Source organism: Aptenodytes forsteri, unplaced genomic scaffold (genome assembly GCF_000699145.1).
Source record: "Aptenodytes forsteri isolate BGI_AS27 unplaced genomic scaffold, ASM69914v1 Scaffold65, whole genome shotgun sequence".
NCBI lineage: Eukaryota > Metazoa > Chordata > Aves > Sphenisciformes > Spheniscidae > Aptenodytes > Aptenodytes forsteri.
Window position 1 is genome coordinate 4,714,199 of NW_008795127.1, and position 21,583 is coordinate 4,735,781.

General features: G+C 38.5%; 1 protein-coding gene across 2 annotated transcripts in view; it reads right to left on the reverse strand.

Annotated features, from left to right (window-relative positions):
- The window catches only part of SLC7A2 (solute carrier family 7 member 2), a 29,414-nt gene extending 12,783 nt beyond the window's left edge, over positions 1 to 16,631 (reverse strand). The window contains exons 1-7 of one of the 2 annotated variants that reach the window (XM_009277400.2): positions 16,505 to 16,631; positions 9,953 to 10,343; positions 8,557 to 8,712; positions 5,089 to 5,254; positions 4,385 to 4,521; positions 3,484 to 3,706; positions 249 to 385 (exon numbers count right to left, since the gene is read on the reverse strand). In XM_009277400.2, the coding sequence (XP_009275675.1) occupies positions 249 to 385; positions 3,484 to 3,706; positions 4,385 to 4,521; positions 5,089 to 5,254; positions 8,557 to 8,712; positions 9,953 to 10,328 (1,195 nt within the window). In that variant the 5' untranslated portion in view covers positions 10,329 to 10,343; positions 16,505 to 16,631. Of the gene's footprint in view, positions 1 to 248; positions 386 to 3,483; positions 3,707 to 4,384; positions 4,522 to 5,088; positions 5,255 to 8,556; positions 8,713 to 9,952; positions 10,344 to 14,476; positions 14,546 to 16,504 lie in introns of those variants that run through there. The other variant, XM_009277401.2, reaches the window with a different exon arrangement.
- Between the last annotated feature and the right edge of the window lie 4,952 nt (positions 16,632 to 21,583).

Sequence of the window (21,583 nt, forward strand, 5' to 3'; positions counted from 1 at the left end):
AAACAAAAAGGAAAAATTTAAAAAAAAAAAAAAAAAATCATTTTGAATTCTGTGACATTAAGGACATCACCACCACCATGATTGGCATGATCTGGAGTTCTTACACCCTTTGATTACTCGGTAATTTTATTCCCATTGTACATGCAAGGGAAGTTAACAAGCAGCCCTTTTCAAAAATATCAAGTACCATGCACGTGCATAGAGTGTTTAAATCTCAGTTTTAAGTAACACGGGCTTTGAGAGCTTACCAGAGATGACCCCTGCTGTCAAGGTGGCAGAAACTGGTGCCTGCCTCTTACTCACTTTGGCAAGAAAACTAAAGAGTAAACCATCGCGTGCCATGGCAAACAGAATTCGGGGCAAAGGGAACATAGAGCCGAGAAGACTAGAACAGAAAAATGTATAGTTCAAATACAGGTTATTAAAAGCACAATGCTTTACTGGTAAACCCAACTACACAAAAAGAAAGCTTGGAAGAGTTAATGGGTTTAGGTTTAGTTTTGGTTTAGGCTCTGTGTTGCTGCTCTTGGTTTTTTGTTTGGTTGACTGATGTTCTTGGGTTTGGGTTGTTGTTTATTTTGAACCTAGGCTTTGAAAGCACTTGAGATTAACCAACAAATACAAAATCTGTGGTAGAGAAAAGTTTTACTGGTAGCCTACTTTACCTGGCGACAATCAGATTTGATCATTTTGGTCCAAAGCAAATCAAAGCTGCACAACAGTGGTTTATTTCCATATATGCAACATGTTTAGCAGTGCACCTTTCTTTACAAGGATCAACTCTTAGTCTCACCTGCTACTGCACCAGACGATAGAGTAGCAACTAGTGGGGTCTTCGTTTTGGAACTGATTTGAGCTAGACATTTGAAAAGCAACCCATCCTTCGCCATAGCATAGATTACACGCGGCATTGGGAAAATGGATCCAAGAAGACTGAGTAAAAAGCAAACACATGCAACATGGCAAACACAGTTCATGCAGAGTTGTATCATGGACAAGATAAACAATGTTAATTAACGGCATGTACAGAAACTAAATTTATGATTGTAAGACAAAACCAGAAAGCCCCACAGCCCAAGATACTACAGATCAGACACAAATAGAAATTTCTTTTTCCCTGTAAAGTTGACTGCTTTGGGGTTTTTTTTAATTAATTTAGGTAATGGAACTCCTTCATCAGAGAGAATTCAGATTAGCAAAATAACTCTTGCCATCACTGTAGTTCTTGGGTATTAGTGGACCAGAAACATGTTCCAGGTCACACTAACTATGCAATTAAGCTTTAGTATTCCTGGGGAAAGTCTGTCAGGCAGCAGCAGCAAATCAATAAGCATTAGCAGCATCTCTTACACTCTACGTTTCCATGTGAGGCTGCTGATTAACAGTAATTCAAAGTAAGCACCATACAGTTGTACTTGAGCACATTATTTCTTTCGATTAAAGCACCTCTAGCCAAGCTTCATTACGATTGTTTCTTTTTTTTAGAAGAAGTAAAGCTAATTAATTTAGATTTGTTATTAGCAGAACACAGAAAGCTTTTAAACTGTTGATAACTCGAAGCTCTTTTTAAACATAGTCTTAAATTAGGTGGTTTCTTTCCTTCAAAGCGCAATAATTGTAATTAAGAAAACCAAAAACATTGAAAGGACAAAAGGCAAAATCATAGCCAGTATAACCTCTGCAGCAAGCACACTAGTTTTTAACCACGTGAATGGTTGCCTTTCTTACTTTAGGGAATCGACTGTATCACTTACAGAAGGCACAGCTTTTACATAACCACAGATGCTAAGTACCTCCAGTAATGCTCGTGAGACACAAGCGTTAAGGTTAGACACATGAGATAAGTGTCACTGCACATGAACTGATTTTGATGTATGAATGTCCCTTCCAAAAAAGGAAGTTTCCTAAATCAGAGTGACAACTCTGATTCAAATAAGGACACTGTTAAAAAAACCACTACCAATTTTTTTGCTGTTGTGCCTTTGTAAAATTTATTTATCCTACCCCTCTTTAAGTACATTCACATAAATAACAGAAGTATTAACAAACATCTTTAACCTGAGGAAACAAGTTCACAACATAACATAGTAAGAGGTAACTACATGGACCAAAAGCAATGATCCCCACTTTTTTCTTAATTATACCTCTAAACTGAGGAATATGAAATAGTTTCCTTTGTTTTGTTCTAAACTGACATCAGTCAACAGACTGAAAGATTAACCTCTCCATATGAATAAATAGAATTCTTCAGAATACGCTGGTAAAAGAGACCAGCAGTTCAAATTTCTGAAAAAGCGTTTTACCATCTCAGTTCATTTTGTTTTCCAGTATTAATTTCTTTAAGCTAGTTTCTGCTTATATATCACTTTTACTATTTCTCAATATAGAGGAAAAATTCAGTAAAACCCTCCAAAATGAGGGGATCATGACAACTAGATAGAAAATAACTATAATCCCAGAATGAACTGTGTAACTATGACATTCTTCAGTCAGCCCTACAATTCTTTTAACGTCATTCTGGAACTATTTCCTTTTTCTATCCCCTTCTACATCGAAATATTCCTTTCCTTTAAATCATGGTCCACAGCCAGTGTGCTCGTCTTCTTCAGGCTGATGCTTACAGGGTTCTCTCAGAGTACTGTCAGCATTAGTGCTTAAACAGGCATGTCGCTTTCCTTTGTGGAAAGGCAGCCAGTATTCTTGGCACTGAAGCTCACGTAAATGACTCCCTACCTACATAAACTCAGGTAGAACATTGGCATCAGCATTTTTCTATCCCTAAATTCAAGTATCAAGCAATGTTCTATTCTGTGAAAGTGTTTCTACCACGTTACAATTGGGCTGCAATATATATGAACACATACTAATATATCTCATGCCCTCCCTCATCTTTTTAATCAAAATAACACGTTAAGTTAAGGTTACATCCGCAGTTTCACAAAGGGGAATAAATTATCGTATTTTCACAGCTATAATCTACACCTCAAATACCCACGCAGAAACCACAGGAAGGGATGATGTCAGAAGACAGACTGGCTACTGGAGGAAAACAGACAGGCAACGAAGATGAGGAATGGAGCTAATTAATCACCTCTTCAACTTTGCCTGCAAATACACAGAGCCCATGAAGCTGCTGAGTCATCGGGAGTGGACAGCAAGAAAGGACAAAATGGGTGAGGTTTATTTTATCACTTAATAAAGACAACTTGCAGGTCATATGTTTGAAAACACATATTTTAATAAAAAACTTTTGGGTAATAAGCCAAAGAGGTAGAGTTCAATAACAGTACCGTTTAAAAAAGGAACTTAAATTAATCTACCTACTGTGATCAAGACCTGCTTAAGTCTAAACCATGCTTATAATACTTATTGCTAATCCTTTGCATGAACTGAGCCTTCAAAATGAACGCATGAACATATATTTAAATGTCACGTATTATCCATCAGCTCTTCCCTATAAAATTAGTATTTCAATGTCTTTACCTTGTGGACAAAGCACAGAGGGATCCCACTGCTACAACATATTTCGCAGGACCCCATCCAACATACTCAAACGCTACTGGCAAAGGACTTTTCTCATCTAGTAGATAGTATGGCATCATAAGTGTCAGTGCAGCTGAAACCCCAAAATAGGCCATGAAGCAGACAAGCAGGGACACCACAATTCCTATGGGTATGGCTTTCTGAGGATTCTTGACCTCTTCTCCTGAAAAAAGGAAAAATAAATAACCCACCAAAAATTCTTACTCATTTCCACCTTCAGTTTTAAAAGATAACATCAAAGACAAATCATTTATTAATCTAAGCCATGGGAATCATATTTGAAATAGAAGTTTTAAAAATCTGTATAAAATAAGCTTAGTGATGCAGAACAAAACTCAGTATTTTCTTGCCAGAAACAGCATTAAAAAATAAAGGTAAACTAACGGACATAAAATACATTCTATATTTAGAGTACTCAAAGCCCATCATTTCTAGTTATCTACCTACAAATTATAAGTTCAATGTACTCATTCCCTGTCAGCCATATACAAGCCAGCCTTTAGGAGAGATACCTCATCTCAGAGAATTGTAAAAGTGAGCAGGTGATTAACATGATTTCAGCAGAAAAAATTGTATACTAAGCACTTCCCAGACTTGGAAGGCAACAATTAATTTCTTTGGAACAGGAATAAAATAAGTAAAATCTCCTCCTTCCTCCCAAAATGATAGCCACATTCAGGAATGAACTCAGACTCATTCTACATGGACTGAAGGAGGTTTAGGAGAAAGCAAAGGACGAACAGTAGACAGATTGTTATGTTGTTTGCATGGGTACTTTTTACAAAAAAAGCATGTTATACATATATACTTATACATATATACACACAAATAAATACTATACCGGTTGTTGCAATGCACACGAATCCAACAAAAGCATAAAAACAGGTTGCAGCACCAGCCAATGTTCCTGTGAAACCATATGGCATAAAGCCACCGCTCCCATATATACTCGTCACATTCTCATAGGATGAGCAATTCCTATAAAGAACAAAAATACAGCAGAAAAATAACTTCTTTTTTTTATTATTATTGGTGGAACAAACACATGCATCCTTCTCCCCTACCACTCTGGAAAAACATGTTAAAATGCTCTCGTCAAGACATAGTTCTGCTTTACAAAACTGCACGAGAAGACATTTTTATGTCAAAGCTTGTAAAAAAGACAAAAATAACAGTAAATGGAAGAATACCTGAATCAAGTAACTATCATCTTACTCACTTTGCAGTTTGTGGCAAAATATATTAAAACACTAAGGGTGTAGGCAACTCTTGCTGTCATACTCACATGCTGCAGTTAATACATGACTTAAGGATGAGAAGCCAGTAACCTCTCAAATGGCTACGGACAAGACTACTGAAATAAGATTTATTTTAAGGAAACTACAGACAAGAAAATAAAAAACAATTTTTAAGGGAATAAAAAGTTTATTATTCCCAGTGACAGAGCTATCAGTTGATACAATACCTGCAATACCACAAAAGCAAGTATAACAGAAAATTGCTTGGAATATGAGCAAGTAAAATGATTAAAAAAAATAAAATTACTCTGTTATTGCAGTAAGGTTTATGAGATATTCTTCACTTATTTTCCAGTTGTCAGCATCTCCTTTCACAAAACCAGAAATCATAACGAAGAGTAGGACCAAGATGTTAATAGCAGTGAAAATTTTATTCACCCATGCAGATTCTTTTACTCCAAAAGATAAAAGACCTATAAAATAAAAATATTTTATAGATGTGAATGGTCCCTTAAACTAATAAAATGGCATTTTAAAGAAGATATACATGCAAATACTGTGATTAATAATAAAAAAACAGCACTAGAAAAACAGCACTAGATTTTATACTTTTAAAAAGTGGTAGCACAAATTTACTAGACTCTTTGACAGCACGGCGATAGGCAAGTGTATTGGAAACCACAAACCAGAAAGCTTCTTTAATTGTATTCTTTAAGTATTTAAAAGTACTTTGAGCAATTATTACTTTTCCGATATTCCAATTCATATCTCTATTTTATGCAATGAAGCAAAAATAGGTACAAGAATTCTATGCTTCGTAAAAACAAATTGGTGGAACCTATTCCTTACAGAACAATTAATTAGATTAATGAAATAATCAAAATTATTAGATTAATAATGTAATCTGTTCACTCTAAGTTTTTCAGGGCATATCCAACACTGAGTAAGTTTCCCATTTCCTAGTTCATTAATAAAACCTTTAAGAAGAAATACATGCCTCCTGTTCACAAACACTGATTCTCAGAGGTTCTAGAAAAAAGTCTGATACAAAATACACGTGCCTCAGGTTGCAGAGTAGTGCATTTAAACAATCTGAAACTTATTCCATCAGGATCCTACTGTGTCATTAGATTTGTAACAACTGTAAGTGTACTAACAGTTTAATGGAAGAGTAGGCAGTGAGCAAATCAGGAAAAATTAAATATATTGAGAAAGCCTCCACAGGTTCTTTGCACTCTAAGCATTTCCACTAATATCACACATGCTTTCCCTCATTATTTAAAGATTAAGTCTGAAAATTTTAAGCCTCTCAAGATAACGTCAAAAAATTTCTGACTCCGCTAATGAGATGTTTGCTATCTTATCGTAACACAGAAGTTATCATATAAGCTGCTCAAGTTTTCTTCACCAATGGCATTTTTATTGGAAATAGGTGTATGCTTTCTTTAGCTTAGTTTTTCCCAAGAAGGCAGTGTCTCAATCAGCCTAATGCAGTATGAAACATAGTACATACATTTTTTAAGTCCTTTCTGTAGGAAAAAAAAACCAAAACCAAGCCAGATTTCTGTGGACTTTTGCTTGTACTTAGCACATAACATTTTCTGTAAAAGATAATCTGCTGCTCCTATGATTCAGCTTTGCGCAGTTCAGAATCCAATTACTCAGTCTACACAGCCCTGAGCCATCCCCACTGCCCCTCCTCTTGGCAGCGGTGAATTCCACCCAGTTAATTCACTGGTGGTTTGGCTGCTTACCACAGAGACCTGGAGAGGTAATCTGCAGCACAAGCACAAGAGAAGTGAAGAAGGAATGATGGTGAGGATGAAAAGACAGGACACAAATGAAAACTCAGGAGCAGTGGAGAACCACAGGAGAAACATTTCCTCTTCTATCAAGAATCTCTACTACTGATGTTAGGAACCTCAATGACAGTGGACAAAACAGATATAAGATGGCAGCATCTGCACTAGCATTTTATAGTTTGGTTTGTGGAGTGGTCTGCTTTTCAAAAGGTTTGTTTTTTCCTCCTTCCTTTGGAGGAGGTGAAAATGAAAGGTCCATTCCAGCTATACCAAATTCAATCCCATCACTCCTGAAGACATAAGGGTCTGAACTGGTCCTATAGGCAACTTCGAACCACAAGCCTAGCAAGATTCTGGGCTAAACCTTGTCTAGTAAACTCCCTGATCTTCCTAAGCGCAGACACAGGGGCCTCAGCACCAACTGTTAATGCTGGTAATTCACAAAGTATGTTCGGTTTGCAAGCATGAAATTCTTCTGAATCTCAAGGCATTTATTTTTAAAACTTCTACAAAATTAATGCATTTAAATAATATTCTACTCTTAAAACTGTACAATTAACTTCCTCAAGACTCTACTCTACTTTTGCTACTTTCTTGTGGCTTACATTAGTGACCATATGACAACCACCTCAAAAATTTTGGGTAAAATTTCTGGAAGTATGGGTGTTGAGTCAGCTTGGGAATACCTACACTGCAATGTGACTCACAGTGTAGGTACATCCTAAATCTTTTAAATAATGTAGTTCTCAAACATTTTTCAATTAGGGACTTCAGCATCTTATGCATTTTTTGTTCTCTGCTTTCTTCTAGTAAAACAAACAAAACCAAAAGAGGCAGAAGGAAGAAATGAATTGAAGATACAAGCACAGCCATAAATTAAAGCTTACTACTGTAGGAACTCATGTTTTTATGTACAGAGACCTAATAAAAGCTTAGGATGCACTGGCCACCCATTCTAGCATTAGGAGTTGAATGGAAACATTTTCCCAAGTAGTCCAAAAAGCCCGTTGTAACAGAATAAGACAACAGAAGGTTATACCCATATAACTTATCAGTTTCACTTTCCAGAGAAAAAAAGCTCCTGCTTTTGTTTGATCTAAAGAGAGACAGAACACAACAAATATTTGAGATATGGGTAAGGCCTCTACTGAAATGCTTCTAGTACTGGCTGAAAACAAACTATACACTTTAAAATACACATACTGCTTCCTTCTCTCCTGGTGGTAGTAAGAATGTTTCCTTGTGGAAAGCAATTGTTAAATGCAAACATGCAAATAAGTTGCAGTATTTTTGAGCTTTCCAATCTCTCAAAAAGCTGGTGTCAATTTCTGTGGTTTAAAAACATGATACATGAGTAAAGATGTAAAAGAAACAGAACTGAGTGGAGTAGTCATGAAAGGTTTACTCAGGTTCAAACCGGTCTGTTGGGCCATGCCAGTACCTTGGAGTGCCCTTTAGCTCAAACAAGTTCTAGGCTAGACAACTCTTTTGAAGACTTAGAAAGGGGAAAGTTATTTTATACTGAATACAATTTAGAGGGGAAAAAACCCCCTTACAAATACCCACTACATACACAATATGTGATTTAAGGAGAGCACATCACATTACCAAACTACAGAGCTTAACCTCAAGGTCCCTCTGAAAGCATTTACCAGTGATAAAGCCATAAAAACCACACAAAACTGTATAATTTTCCTGTTTATTATCAATCTGTATCATGGGTTTTATAAAAAAGTACAAGTGATTGTTTCATGTCTCAGCTTCAAAAAAAAAAAAAAGAGGGTACACATGAAAATTGGATTATATAAATTTAATTCCCAGAGTCATTGTGTCAATACACACATGCACATCTAAACATCTCAGACATTATAAAGGTATTTCTGATAAAACACAAACTACAATTCAGCATTTTTGTCTGTAAGAAACACTCTGACATCACAACTACCATAAATGAAGCCATATATGTGTCTTACCTGATAGAAGCAATATAAGGAATACAGCAAAGAAGTCAGGATACTCTGCTAGTCCAGAGTAATTCATTTTGAAGTAGGTACTGAAGAAATGACCAATCTGTTTTCCAAGAAGTTCATCAAAGGTGCCACTCCAGGCTCTTGCTACGCTTGATGTACCTTCATAAAATACATGCATATTTAGGGTTTTGCATACATACAAGGATACAGTTACTTCTACTGAAAAAGAAATAAAACTAAGAATGTCGCTACTTGCATTTTAAAAAGCAGAGCTTGTGTTAGAACAGTCATTTTTTTTGCCAAGGGATTTTAACATTATAGAATTTTTCTACATAGTTAAATGATAACATATTGTTCTACAACTAAAATATACAAATTTGTACCTCATTTATTCCCAAAATATTGCAGAATTATTTCTGTATCATTTATATTTGATGTCATCCTGGAAGACACTTATTTCTAAAGTTACAATATGACATATGTTAAACAATATAAAGCAATGTAAGAAAGCAGTTTAAGAAAGAACATGAAGGAAAGTTTGTTCACCTGAAAGTAAAGCAAGAAAATGCCTAGGAAGATGTGTATTGTTGGAGGCAGTATTTAAGACTAATACTCTCGTGTATTGTGGCCACAGCTAAATACAACCTTATTTCTACCACTTTCCTATCATGAAATACACTTCAATATGCCCAAGTATTGATTTTGTAGTGATTTGGGAAACACTCCTGTAGTTACGTATACATATACAGCTAGGTGAGCTTATACACAATATAATGGATGCTTGGAACACGTACCTCTCGAAGAAAACATTTTTGAATCAAAAAACGTTGTCTCTGCTAAAGCACTGAAATAGTTATTTGAATATCTGCCATATAAGCATTTATTTTATTCAGGTCTGGTCAACTTTGTATTTTATGGGATTACATGATAGGACACCACTTAATTAGCATGAGGTTATAGTAACAAGTTAGTACTTCATGACTTTCTTGAATTGAGATACTATAGTGATGGGGTCCCTGTAAATGTCCTTGCTGTGTATATTCAGAAAAAAATATGCTTATTGATTTTACTGAAATTATTCTTGCTGACCAAAGACAGCAAAGAAATCCTGTTTATTCTTGTGTATCATCACTGAACTGTCTGACACAATTTTCATACAAGTTATTCAGTCCATGCTGCTGAAGACACTGTTTGCAAAAGCATCTTGCAAAAAATCTGTTTACAATGGTGATGCACAGGAGGAAATAACCTATTCGAACTACCTTGGTTATTTGATCCCAGCAGGAGTAAAAAGCAATAGTAGCTAAGTACAGAGACAGAAAAGAAAGACAGACCCAAATCTGTATCTTATATCTGCTGCCTCAGAAACCCTTGAGACTGTGTTTGTTCTTAAGCTTACCTATAACGTAGGATAAAATGAGATTCCAACCAGTTATAAAAGCCCACAGTTCACCGACAGTTACGTAAGTATACAAATACGCAGAACCAGTCTTGGGAACGCGAGCACCAAACTCAGCGTAGCAGAGACCTGCCATCACAGATGCCAGCGCAGCAATGAGGAAAGAAACAACAATGCTAGGTCCAGAATCGGATTTGGCTACTTCTCCAGCAAGGACATAAACACCAGCACCAAGAGTACTTCCTACTCCCAGGGCTATAAGGTCCACCGTCGATAAGCATCGGCACAACTTGGAGTCCTCAAGACTTTCACCACTGACGTTCTTCTTCCGCACCAGACACCGAACAAAGGACAAAGCTGGTCCACAGGGCAACATGGTGAAAGTAGAGCTCTGAAATAAAATAAATCATTATGGTACATAAAAGGTAGCATGAATATTGGTGCAAAACAACTAAAGAAACATATTTGCATAAAGAACTTTAATCATACCTACCAATTCATATATTTACACTCTTCTATGACATTAAATAAGCTGGCATGTGCTTTTTCCCCAAGAAATATATTAGGGATTCGGTATCCCTAATTTTATATTTAACACTTATTTCCCCAGGAAAAGATATCCATTATCTTTAGGTTTACTACATTGCTGTAAAAAAGAACAAATTGTTTCTATTTATCTGCTGATGGCCACTTCTTAACCATTTCTAAAACAGAACCAGAACAGACATCTATTATCTCGTATATCATAAAGACTTTTAAGACAAGGATCAGCACCAACATAAATAAGGATTTTTAAGATCTAAAACTCCAACACCAAGGCTATAAATACCAAAAGCTTTAAAATATAGCCTTCTGACAGAGCCAATGCAATCTCCTTTTGCCTTCAAATACATGGCTTTTGCCTTTAGAATTTGCTTCAGTAAAAACTGCTTGAAAGCAGATTAAAATAGTGTTTCTACTCCCTCCTACACCAATGAAGTTTCCCAGAACTAATTATCTTTACAAGGAATCTCATACAACTTTCCCTGACAATCATCTAACAAAACCTGATGGGATAACTGCTCATCCCATGCCAGCTGCAGTTCTTCAATATTCTGAGTGCACGTCGCAGTGTGGGGTGTGATCAGCTCTTGCACACAAGCTCAGATTTTGTGACCAGCTAGGTTCTGGAGGCCAGCAGGTGGGCAGCACTTCTCTGGCCTGTGATACGGGTGCCTGCTAGGAGGAACAGCAGTGAGCCTGCTTCCCAACTCAAAAAAATGACAGCTGAGGGTCCAAAGCATTTGCCTGGGAGGTAGGACACGGGCATCCCATAGAAAATCATATCTCAAAGAGGCAGCATTAATGTACAAGCTCTGTCTTTCTTTACGTATTTGTTTGAATTGTATTGTTGATGACTAAGAGTTTGGCAAGAATTAAGCGATACCATCTGCCATCTCCCCAAACTGATGTTTGCCTTTGCAACTCATATCATAAATTTCTATACTCTGCTCATGATTTGTTAAGTGGAACCCTCCTGAGAACTGAGAATCTTTTTCAGTTAGATGAAGATATTCTGCTGGTAGATTCCTCCCCAGTCTGTATCAGTTTTCTAGACCAGTAAAGGGCATTTCTACTCACAGTAGTTCAATCCACTAACAGCAATGACTTTGCATCAAGATGGATAGCTCACTTAACAGTGTTTGATCCTAGAACAAAGAGTCAGAAGCAAGAGAACTGCCATCCTGATATGAGATTGCTTGGAAAAAATCCCCTTGGGTATGAAAAAGAGAGAGATCTCAGTGCAGAAACATTTTTTCCCTATTATTGTAGTAGCTCCCCAAGTACACTCAAGACATGCCACTTCTGTCTTCAAAGAGCATTCTTTAAAAAAAAAAAAAGGTCTCCATTCCCTTTCAAGGAAGGGGAATTTGATAAAGGATAGTGAATGGAATTGGATAGCTCTGGGCAGTGATGCCCATTCCCTTCAAGGAAGGGGAATTTGATAAAGGATAGTGAATGGAATTGGATAGCTCTGGGCAGTGATGCTTAATGCCCATTAGAAAGGTGATAGCTGCCCCAGGACAGTGGAAGGAGGCAAGACAGGCAAGTTTCCAAAGCTCTGCTGCAATTAGGCAGTCCTTTCAGCCCGCCAGGCTCACAGAGATAAGTATCTGCCCATGGTATGCAGACTTCATCCACCGAGGAGATTTCACACATCAGCTTCACAACTAAGTTGATGTGCATGCCGGCAGACAGAAGATATCTATAAGCTCTTCTGAGGGGAATGACCATTGAACTGTTCAGGCAAAATCCCCTGCTGTAGCTCCTGAACTCTTCAGTAAGAGCATTCTTTCTTTGGGCCTGAGGCTGAGGCACTCCACTCCCCCAAAGCCAGGTTTGTCTATCCTGGGCTGCACTTTGACAAGTATTCCCAGGGCCACTATGTTTTTTTCCATAATGAGACTTCTGAAGCTGTAGCAATCACTTAGGATGTTATATTAATATACTCATTAGGGTGTAGCCCATGGCGACAGGCAGCAATGCTCTTGTGACTGACTCCATGCCCTTCCCCTTAGCAATTTCAATGTTGCAGAAACATGGCATTTTTTAAAGGAATTCTTTCCCCCACCCCCCAAATGATAGTTCATTTGGCATTTCATTAACAGGAGAAACTACTCTGGCAGACGTTGTTCTCAGAACACTAAACAGTTTCCAAGACTTTTGTTATTCAAACGGCATCTCAGATTGCTCTGCTCCTTTGCAATTTGGGACAAGAAGTCCTGAAGGTTGTAATGTCATCTATTGCAGTGGCCAGGTGAGTGATATTATGGTTTTCTCTGCTGAGAAGGAATCCTTGTGACAAAATAGGATTATTTCTTCTGCTTCTGCTTTCTCTGATTCTTGTGGAGAGGACAGGAGGCTGGTTCTTGCTTCGCCACAAGCCAGTAAGATCAAACACCCGTTCGGACTCAAACCCACCCTTTCTTCTTTAGCCTTTAAAAACTGGAGCACAGCCAAAGACAAGGTTCAAGATACAAACTGTGTCTATAGAGAAAAAAAAAAAATCTCATACGCATGAGAAACTTATCTTTTTAGGTGTATGCATCCTAACATGGACTTGATGAACACACATCCTTTTACAACAACCACTGCAATCCAGAACATCTTACACTCTTTCCTATACTTACTATGCACACATGCATAATAAACAATGTCTGAACACTGCTTCACAACTTCTGATGGTGTGTACCAAGTGCAGCGTTGTAACTAGACTAGCATTGGCCAGACATGGCCCCCTTTCAGATTTGGCCAAGACATCCCAAGACTCCGGTACTGATCACTTCATACTCGATAGGAAGGTGCAGCACGAAGAACTGATGAGCTTATAAGGATATTTGGCCTCCACACAGGACCAAATAACATAGGTAAGTGGTGACAAAGTGTCTTCAGAAATCACTGACAAGTGTAACCTTTTTCTGAGGTGTCCCTTGTAAGACAGATCCTTTAACACATTATCCCCTGCAAGAGAACAACCTGGGCTCTGACCCAGTGCTGACGTGTGCTGACTCACAAGCACAGCTTATCCTAACACTGTGGCTGAGCACGTCCCACACCCAAATACTAACCTACAGAAGCAAAGAAGGTAACAGTTGGGTATGCCTTTTGGTGGCAGCATTGTCCTAGATAAGCTTACACTGACTGCAACCACTCACTCTTAAAAAGGGTCTTATTCCTACGGCGGCGTGATTGGGCAAATCTCACAGTTTCCTTTTCTGTTGATCTTTAGGACAGAGAGGAACATGAAGTAGGGTAAGCAAACACAGAAAAAAATGATCTCTCCTACTTTTTGACCAGCAGGTCTCAGTATTTTCCTAATTGCTGCTTTTTACTTCCTCCTTTCCCCACTGCAGTCTAAGCCTGCCTCGTCCTAGCAGACCACTGTGGCCTCTGCTTCCTCTTCGCTGCTGCTTCACCAGCACTGGCCCAGGCCCCTGCTGAAAGTCCCGTACAGCTGATGAGCACTGGCTCTTTTCAGAGCCTCCCGGGGGAGGCACACTTGACAGGTTGGGAAATGGGGTTTTTGGTAACATATTGGGTAATCAATCAAGAAGGAAGTGAGCTCTCTGAATGCTCTGCTGCTGACAGAGCTCACAGTGCTTCTGAGGCATCTCTGAGGCACCTGTCCTACATTTCTTAGAGCAGACTTGGATACCTCCCTGCCTTTGAACAACAGCGTTAGGCATGTAGCCTGAAAGTGCAGTCAGTCAGGGTGGGCTGAGTTTTTCATGCAGTTTAAACAGAGTAAAGATTGAATCCTGAGCTGATACAGAGTTTAAGCATAGGAAATTAGTGATAAGAAACCAGAAAGGAAAATGCCCTTCACTCACCAACAGTGTGCAGTCATTCCTAATTAAGGTGAGGAGCAGACCCCTGTTGCTTCTCCTATGCATTCAAACCTGTGCTAGGCTCCACTTCGGTGAAGTCTACTTTCCAGAGACATTTGTCACAAGCAAACACCTGTGAAGTCTATTTGTCACTGACCTTGGCGCGTTCTTTTTGCTGTGTACAACTGAGGTGGCAACTGTCTGGCTCTGCATGTGCTGGGTCACTGCACTTCTGAAGTCTCTTTTGGACTAAGTTTTTCTTTAGCTACAGATTACTCTATAACACAGAATACGCCTCCAACAGTCCTCTGAAAAAGGGAAGCCCCAGTTCAACTGCCTTAGACTTGAGGAACAATGTTCAGCCCATATTCAAGCCTCCGCCTTCCTTGAACGCATTCCTAGAAAGAATTGCAATGCCGTTCACATTGCAATTTACAGTTTTACCCCTTCAACCGCATGCAACAAAGAGACAGGCAGGACAGGAGGACTTAGTTTAGACAGGAAAGAAATTGGACAGATCTATCCAACATAGGGAGGAAAAAAAACCCCAAAAGCTTCCTCACGTCTAATGGGCATTCACGGTATTTGTCAGAGTACCTGAATAAGCACAGATACTTCTCCAAACCCTTTTCTTCTTTATTGTCTTGGGTTTTTTTCTCTACAGTAGCTGCTGATAGACCTTTCTTAATTTCAGTGTTTCCTGGACAGCTGTAAATCAGATAATTTACTGCTTGACCACCAGGCATCTGAATGCTAACCCAGGAAGATGAGTTCAGCCTTATAATTCATACCAGCTCTTCCATTCAGATGGATGATCAGGAACATTTAATGGTCATCTATTGTTAGCCCTCTTCTAGCAGGAAAAGTTTGGTGTCAAAACACTTGTAACTACAACCGCAATGCGAGGGACAAAGTCTCCATCTGCAAGGTTTGTATTCATCTTTAAAATTGTTTTGACTGCTTCACAGTCACGTAAAATCTACCATTTTTGCAAAGTATTTTCCATGTAAAAATAACCTAACAGCCTCCTACCCCAAAACAAAACACAAACAATAGGTGGATATTGTGAAGTAACTTATATCACGTATTACCACACTCTTCCATTAAAAATAACATTTAATTTAATTACGTGCAATAAGTGGTTTAAGTTAGTACACATCAAATCCAAGCTACAGGTGGGAAAACCCAAAGTTTTGCTGCAGTTGCCATTCAACTTTTCCTACAAATTTTTCCATTAAAAGCGCTAATAAAAAAGATAAAAATCTCATATGGAAAGCAACCATTATAAAGCAATATAAAACCTCTGAAAGTTTTAATACTGTTATTGAGATGTATGTTTAAAGATTCCTGAAGCAAAAGTAACTTAAAGATATTTTACTTATAAACTTTTTTGTTGAGCTAATATTATATACTTAACATTTTAAACAGCATACCAATTAGGGAGAAAATAATCCAATAAGTTTGTAACATATTGAAAATGGAAAAAAATAAATATATACTGATTATATACAAATTAATTTAGTCTTCCTTCAGCCTCATTTTCCTGAAAAAAAACTGTAAAAGAGTTTATATTATATTTTCCATCTGTAGAACTTATGAGAAAATTTGTTTGCTCTTAAGTACATTTAGCCTTATTCAAAATTGCAGTATTGCATTGATTAGATCTAGAGCAATAATATATGAAAGTAAAAGAATTCAGAGATGAAGCAAAACTAGGTATAGCCTATGATTTGTGTGTGTGTGTACACACATGCACAGACAACACATGATTTTACTGCAAGTGTCCTAAAAGTTGATGTTGTGCCCAATACTTTCACAAGTCTCCTAATGTCTTGGACTATTTAAAGTCGTGTATTTAAATAATACTTAAAGCCCTAAAATTGGAAAGCAGCACCTGTAACAGAAGTCTAATATGTATAAAACGGAAAAGGAAAGCTTTATCATCCAAAAGCAGAAACACCTTCCAGTCAGACTGGGAAGGAAAACATAAATTGCATCTTCTATATATTAACACTGTAAGTTGCATTTTGTCAGAAACACAATAACGCTGTAATGTAAACTAAACTTAATACTGCATACCACAGCTCTTGCTACTCAGAAAGCACATATGTTAAAGGCAAAGGTTCCTACGATAAGCTATGTTGCTTTCAGGTTACTTCTTTCAGCAGTAAACTTCATTACAAACCTGATTCAGAGCAACTTCTGCTGGGCAAACTTCTGCTTCTCTTACCCAGTCCTGAACTTCTGCTGTCTTAAATGGAAGAGTAATGACTGAAAGTGATTTTATTAAAATATTTGCTTTAAAAGCCAGCTGTAAGTGGTGCGAAAGCTGTTGGTGCTGAGGGGTGGAGGCTCGTCAGCCTGGGTGATTGGAGGGCTGTGAGCCGGCCAGCTATTTGCCCAGCTAAGGCAGGGAGGGAGAGAGAGAAAGTCTTGCTGCTGTTCAGATAAATCATACCCACTCTCTTCATGACACAAAATCCAACTGGAATGCCGTTTTCTACGTTTAAACACACCTACGTGCTTGCATATAAAACGCACACTGTTGTGAGGGTACCCGCCACACGCCCCCCAGGGACTCCTTTTACACGTCCTGAAAGAAAAGCAAAAATGCGGATGTCAAACTTGGTCTCCCACTGCGAAAGCAGTATCTTCCCAGCTTTTGCATTCACTCCCCTTGTAAAAAATAAACTGGCTTTGAAGCATATTGAAGGATACTTTGCAACACTTTGAGACCTGAATCCAATACTGTAGCATGAAAACTGCTTTTGCTGAGTAAATTTTAGAAAAAAATAAATAATTTGAAAAGCATTGCTGTGGCTAGAAACAACACAGAAGAGAGTATATTTACAGAGTCTGGTTAGAGCCCATTCTGCTGAACTGGGGTAGACGCACCATATATCTTGTTCTCCTTTATATGGCTTGAAATGTAAAAATGCTGAAGACTGGAATTAGAACAGTCAAAATATTCCTGTGACACAACCAATAAATAACCCTCAGTTTCTTAAAAATTAGCTTCCAGAATAAACCAAACCCCAATGGATAATATACAGCTGTATTTTTATTACTTCCAATGGCAGACAACCCCACCCCAAACACGTAGTAGCATTTCCGGCCAACATTATTCACGGCATACTGTTTCCCTTAAAACACTTGTGTTTCAGTGTCTCTCTTTTTGTTCAGAGAACACTGAAAGTATGAGTCTTGCTGAGAAAAGCCCTATGCTTTTCATCATTAAAAAGTCTTCCCTAAGAAAATATGGAGAAAAACACATGTAGTGTGGCAGGCCCCTGCAACTTGCTCTCAGCTTTTAATTTTCCCTGAGTGTAAAGTCTGCCAGTGCTGCAGGAGCACAGAAGGCTCCTCTTCCTTCCCTCATGAAAAGTCCTCTTCCTGCGGCCACACGCAAGGGACAAAGACAACCTTTCGTCAGCCTTCCCAGATCCAAGGAGAAATGCCTCCAAGAAGAGTGTGCTCCACGGCGATGGGCCGTATTTCAAGACCAGGAGTCCAGATGTCATTTCTTACATTATCCAAGGCTATTCTTTTCTTAAAGTGCAAAAAGGTGCGAAGAGAAAAGGTCTTGTTTGTTGAAGCTCTAATGATAAGAGTGCTCATTCTTCCCCTCGTGCTGACCTCATCCGTGTTAAATACGAACTTTATCTCTTTCGCAGTTAATACCCAGTCAGAAGACAGAAACAAGAAGTTATGCTAGAGGTGCAGGCTGCTAAACAGGTTAGGTTTCTTGTATGGAAATATGCAGAAATTACTTTTAAGGAGCATCACTCTCAACCATGACAACATCTAGGCATTTTTTTCCCAAACCGTCACTCCCTAGTAAGTCCATGAATGACTTGAGAATTACTCCTGTGGATTTTAGTTAACATCCTCAAGACCAGTTCTGAATCGCTTCCAACCATGTAGATCCACTAGGAATTGTTGTTAATGCATAAATTAAGTGATTTATTGCTTAATCATGGAAAACATCCCTTCCACTTTAAAAAAAAAGTAGATGCTTCATAATCTGCTGAATACAGAGACTCCATTTCTACTTGACTTCTAAAGTTAGCCTTCCTCGGGCATACCTTCCCCACAGTATCGGGGCAGGATACCCCCACAGAAAAGCTGAGTGTGAGGCTAGCCTGGCCAACGGGTGTTCTGCTTCGATCGCTTTTGGGTAGACTCCTGCCAGGTTAATGAAGATGCACTGTACTGGGGCTGATCTATGAATTTATGTTACTCCTGGAGCTGGAACCACTGTCTGGGGTATCACCATATGTAAATAATTCCCAAGTGGCTTTATTAATTATTAATAAAAGACAGTTCAGCAGGTCAAAGCAAAAAAAAAAAAAACAAACCAAAAACAACAAAACAAAATCAACCACCCCCCCAAAAAACAAACAAAAAAGCAAACCTCGACAACTACTGACAACTACTTTCTAAATGTGGCCGTAGAACTGAAGACTATGCAGGCCATATAGATGTGGCTGTAACAGGGGCACGGGCCCAAATTTAAACGGGGGAATTGGAATTCTGTATTTCCAAGAAGATAGATCAAGCTTAAGAAAGTAGTTTAATTTCAGATTTTCATTCCGGTAAACATATTAATTTCCTATAACCATAGTTCTTCCTATAGCATCTATGAAACACCTATAAAATGTTTTACGGACATTTTATATACATGCATTGCTTGCATTTGTATGTACACACATTTTAAAACCTTTTGCACTGTGCAGAATTAACACAGAGCCATCCAGGACATGTTGTCGTATTCACAGAGCAAGACAAACAATTCTTGGTATTAAATACACAAACCTGGTCAGATGGAAGCCAACAGCAAAATTCCAAATGATATCATTGGGGTCAGGAATTGATTCAAAATAAGGACTTTGAATTAGGAAAAAGGAAGAAGTAATGACAGAATAGACTACCCCTTCCTCTCCCAACAATACACAACCACAACACCACAAGGATTGTTCACACTTTTCCACAATAAATATTTTAGGGATGTCACCCTTTTTTCTGGATCTTTTTTCACTACCCACTGCAATCTCTAGCACTCTTTCAATTTATTCACTGCACAATTAAGAAGAAAAAAACCCCACCACTCTTATTATTTCACAGTAGAGCACCATCACTACATCTTACATGGATTTACTCCCCAACAGAATAGAAAAGTAACCATGCAAATTATTTCTCTAGTTTAAGTTTGTCTGCAAGTGCCGTAACACACATTGCAATCACCATATTTAGCTACTTTATCTAATATACAGCATAAAACAATCCAGTGAATGTACCATAAGGTTTCTAGAGTTTGCAAAAATCTACTTCCAGTACATCTCACTGAAAAATGGAAAATGAGCAGTTATTTATTCATCTGTGTAACCGCTGCATCTCCAAAACTTTCTTTGGTATCATTTCTAACTCTGAGGGACCAGCTCCTCTGGGATTGCCTCTTCAGAAGTGGATCTTCCTTTTATGGAAAATGCCAGAAACAAGATTACGGTAAGTCAGATTTAGTATTAACTGGATCCCTCTTTGCTTTCTGCCTCTCTTCATTTTTATTCTTGACCTTATTATGGTACAGATTTGTTACAGACACTAAAAGTTCAAATCCTTCAGGGGCTGTATAAATCGGTTCAAAATTTCATCTTCATTCTTTAAATTAACAGTAGAAACTGTACTGACATCCATGGGGCTGGAAAGTCACTTGCAAGTGCACTTTCTGGTCTTTTCGGAGCTATCACCTGGCTGTGATAACAATTCATCCCTGGTAAAATCGGTAAATTTATGGATCATTACAAAGACAGATAGGAGCTGTGCTGCTGCGGCTCATTTGACTTCCTAAAATTTAATCCCGGGAACAGGAGCACACAGCAGCTACGCTGCTAAAGGCATTCAAACCTAGAACCATCCCTGTCTCCCAGCCAAGAGGCAGGGAGTACACTGGCTGGTGAAATAAAATAGCTTGCATCTGTCCCGCCTAGATCTAGAGCACTGTGGGGTAGATCAGTATGTCCCCACTACCTAGTGTTTGGTTCAGAGGTCCTATGGACACTCAGACATAGTTTTCTGTGTGTTTTCAGTCACGCATACTCGAAACTACAAGACCATGTTGCCACACAGCAGAGTGGCGTTTTTGTAGAATCAGCCAAAAGGTGTATTTGTGTGCCGCAGGGTATGTGACACAGCAGCATCAGAGAGGTGTTCATGAAGGTACGGGTCTGGTGGGGTACCAGTGAAGGACGCCAGATCTGAGGCACTTTGGACAAGACTGAGCATACAGAGTGCTGTCTGGAGGCAGCTACCTGCAATAGCATACCCAGCTTCTCTCTCTCGGAGGAAATTCTTGTTTCTCTCCAGAAAAGAGCTGTGGTACGTCCACTTTGTGTAGTCCATTTTGGTTCCCAGTTTGTTTCCAGTTACAAATCCAGCTGTGTTTTGACCAACAACATTACTTTATAGCTTAGGTTCTGGCTTTAGAGACTTCTTTTCTGCTCCTTAGCAATTATATCACACTTGGATTATCTAAAATGCCTTATCCAACAGTTCTCTGACTTGCATACCCCAAGGACTTTTGCAGCACATTCTTTCCATAAAGAAGTTGATCAGAAATTCTCTCCTTGCCATGAAACAGCTGACCACATTAGAAGGAATGCACTGAAAGAGAAAACTACTTTATTTATTTTCTTTTCCTATGGAAGGCTCCTTTAAGACTTTCTCTTATAGTGTCAAAAGAGTATGAACATACTTTCATAGAGTTATGCAGAAATTCATGCTCAGGGAATTTTAAATTTAAAAAAAACCATCCCCATGAATTTGTGAAACTCTTGCACAGACTGAAACAAAATACTGCAGAAGCCCAAATGACAAACTTATTAAAAGCTGCTCTGCTGTTGACTCTGACTTCTCTCACAGATACAGCCTCACAGCTACGGGCCAAAAAGCTGTGGAGTTTTACATAACTAGAGGTGCTAAATTTGCAGAAGTATATCCATGTGCTTGCCCATATAACTACCCATACCGCACAGAAGTTAAACATGAACAAAAGTGCTTGCAGGACCGGGGCCTTAGTGATCCATTGCAATCCCTCAATGGTGCTCTGCACAGCGCGTGCTGCTTTGCCTTGGAAGTCAGGACTTTGCAGCCGACTGTAACAAACATAACTTTTGACATGCACAAGAAAAAAGCCATGACATGGTTTGTAGAGTTTGTGCAGCTCTGATGGGATTTGAGAAGATGTACTAGTATTCATAAAAGGATT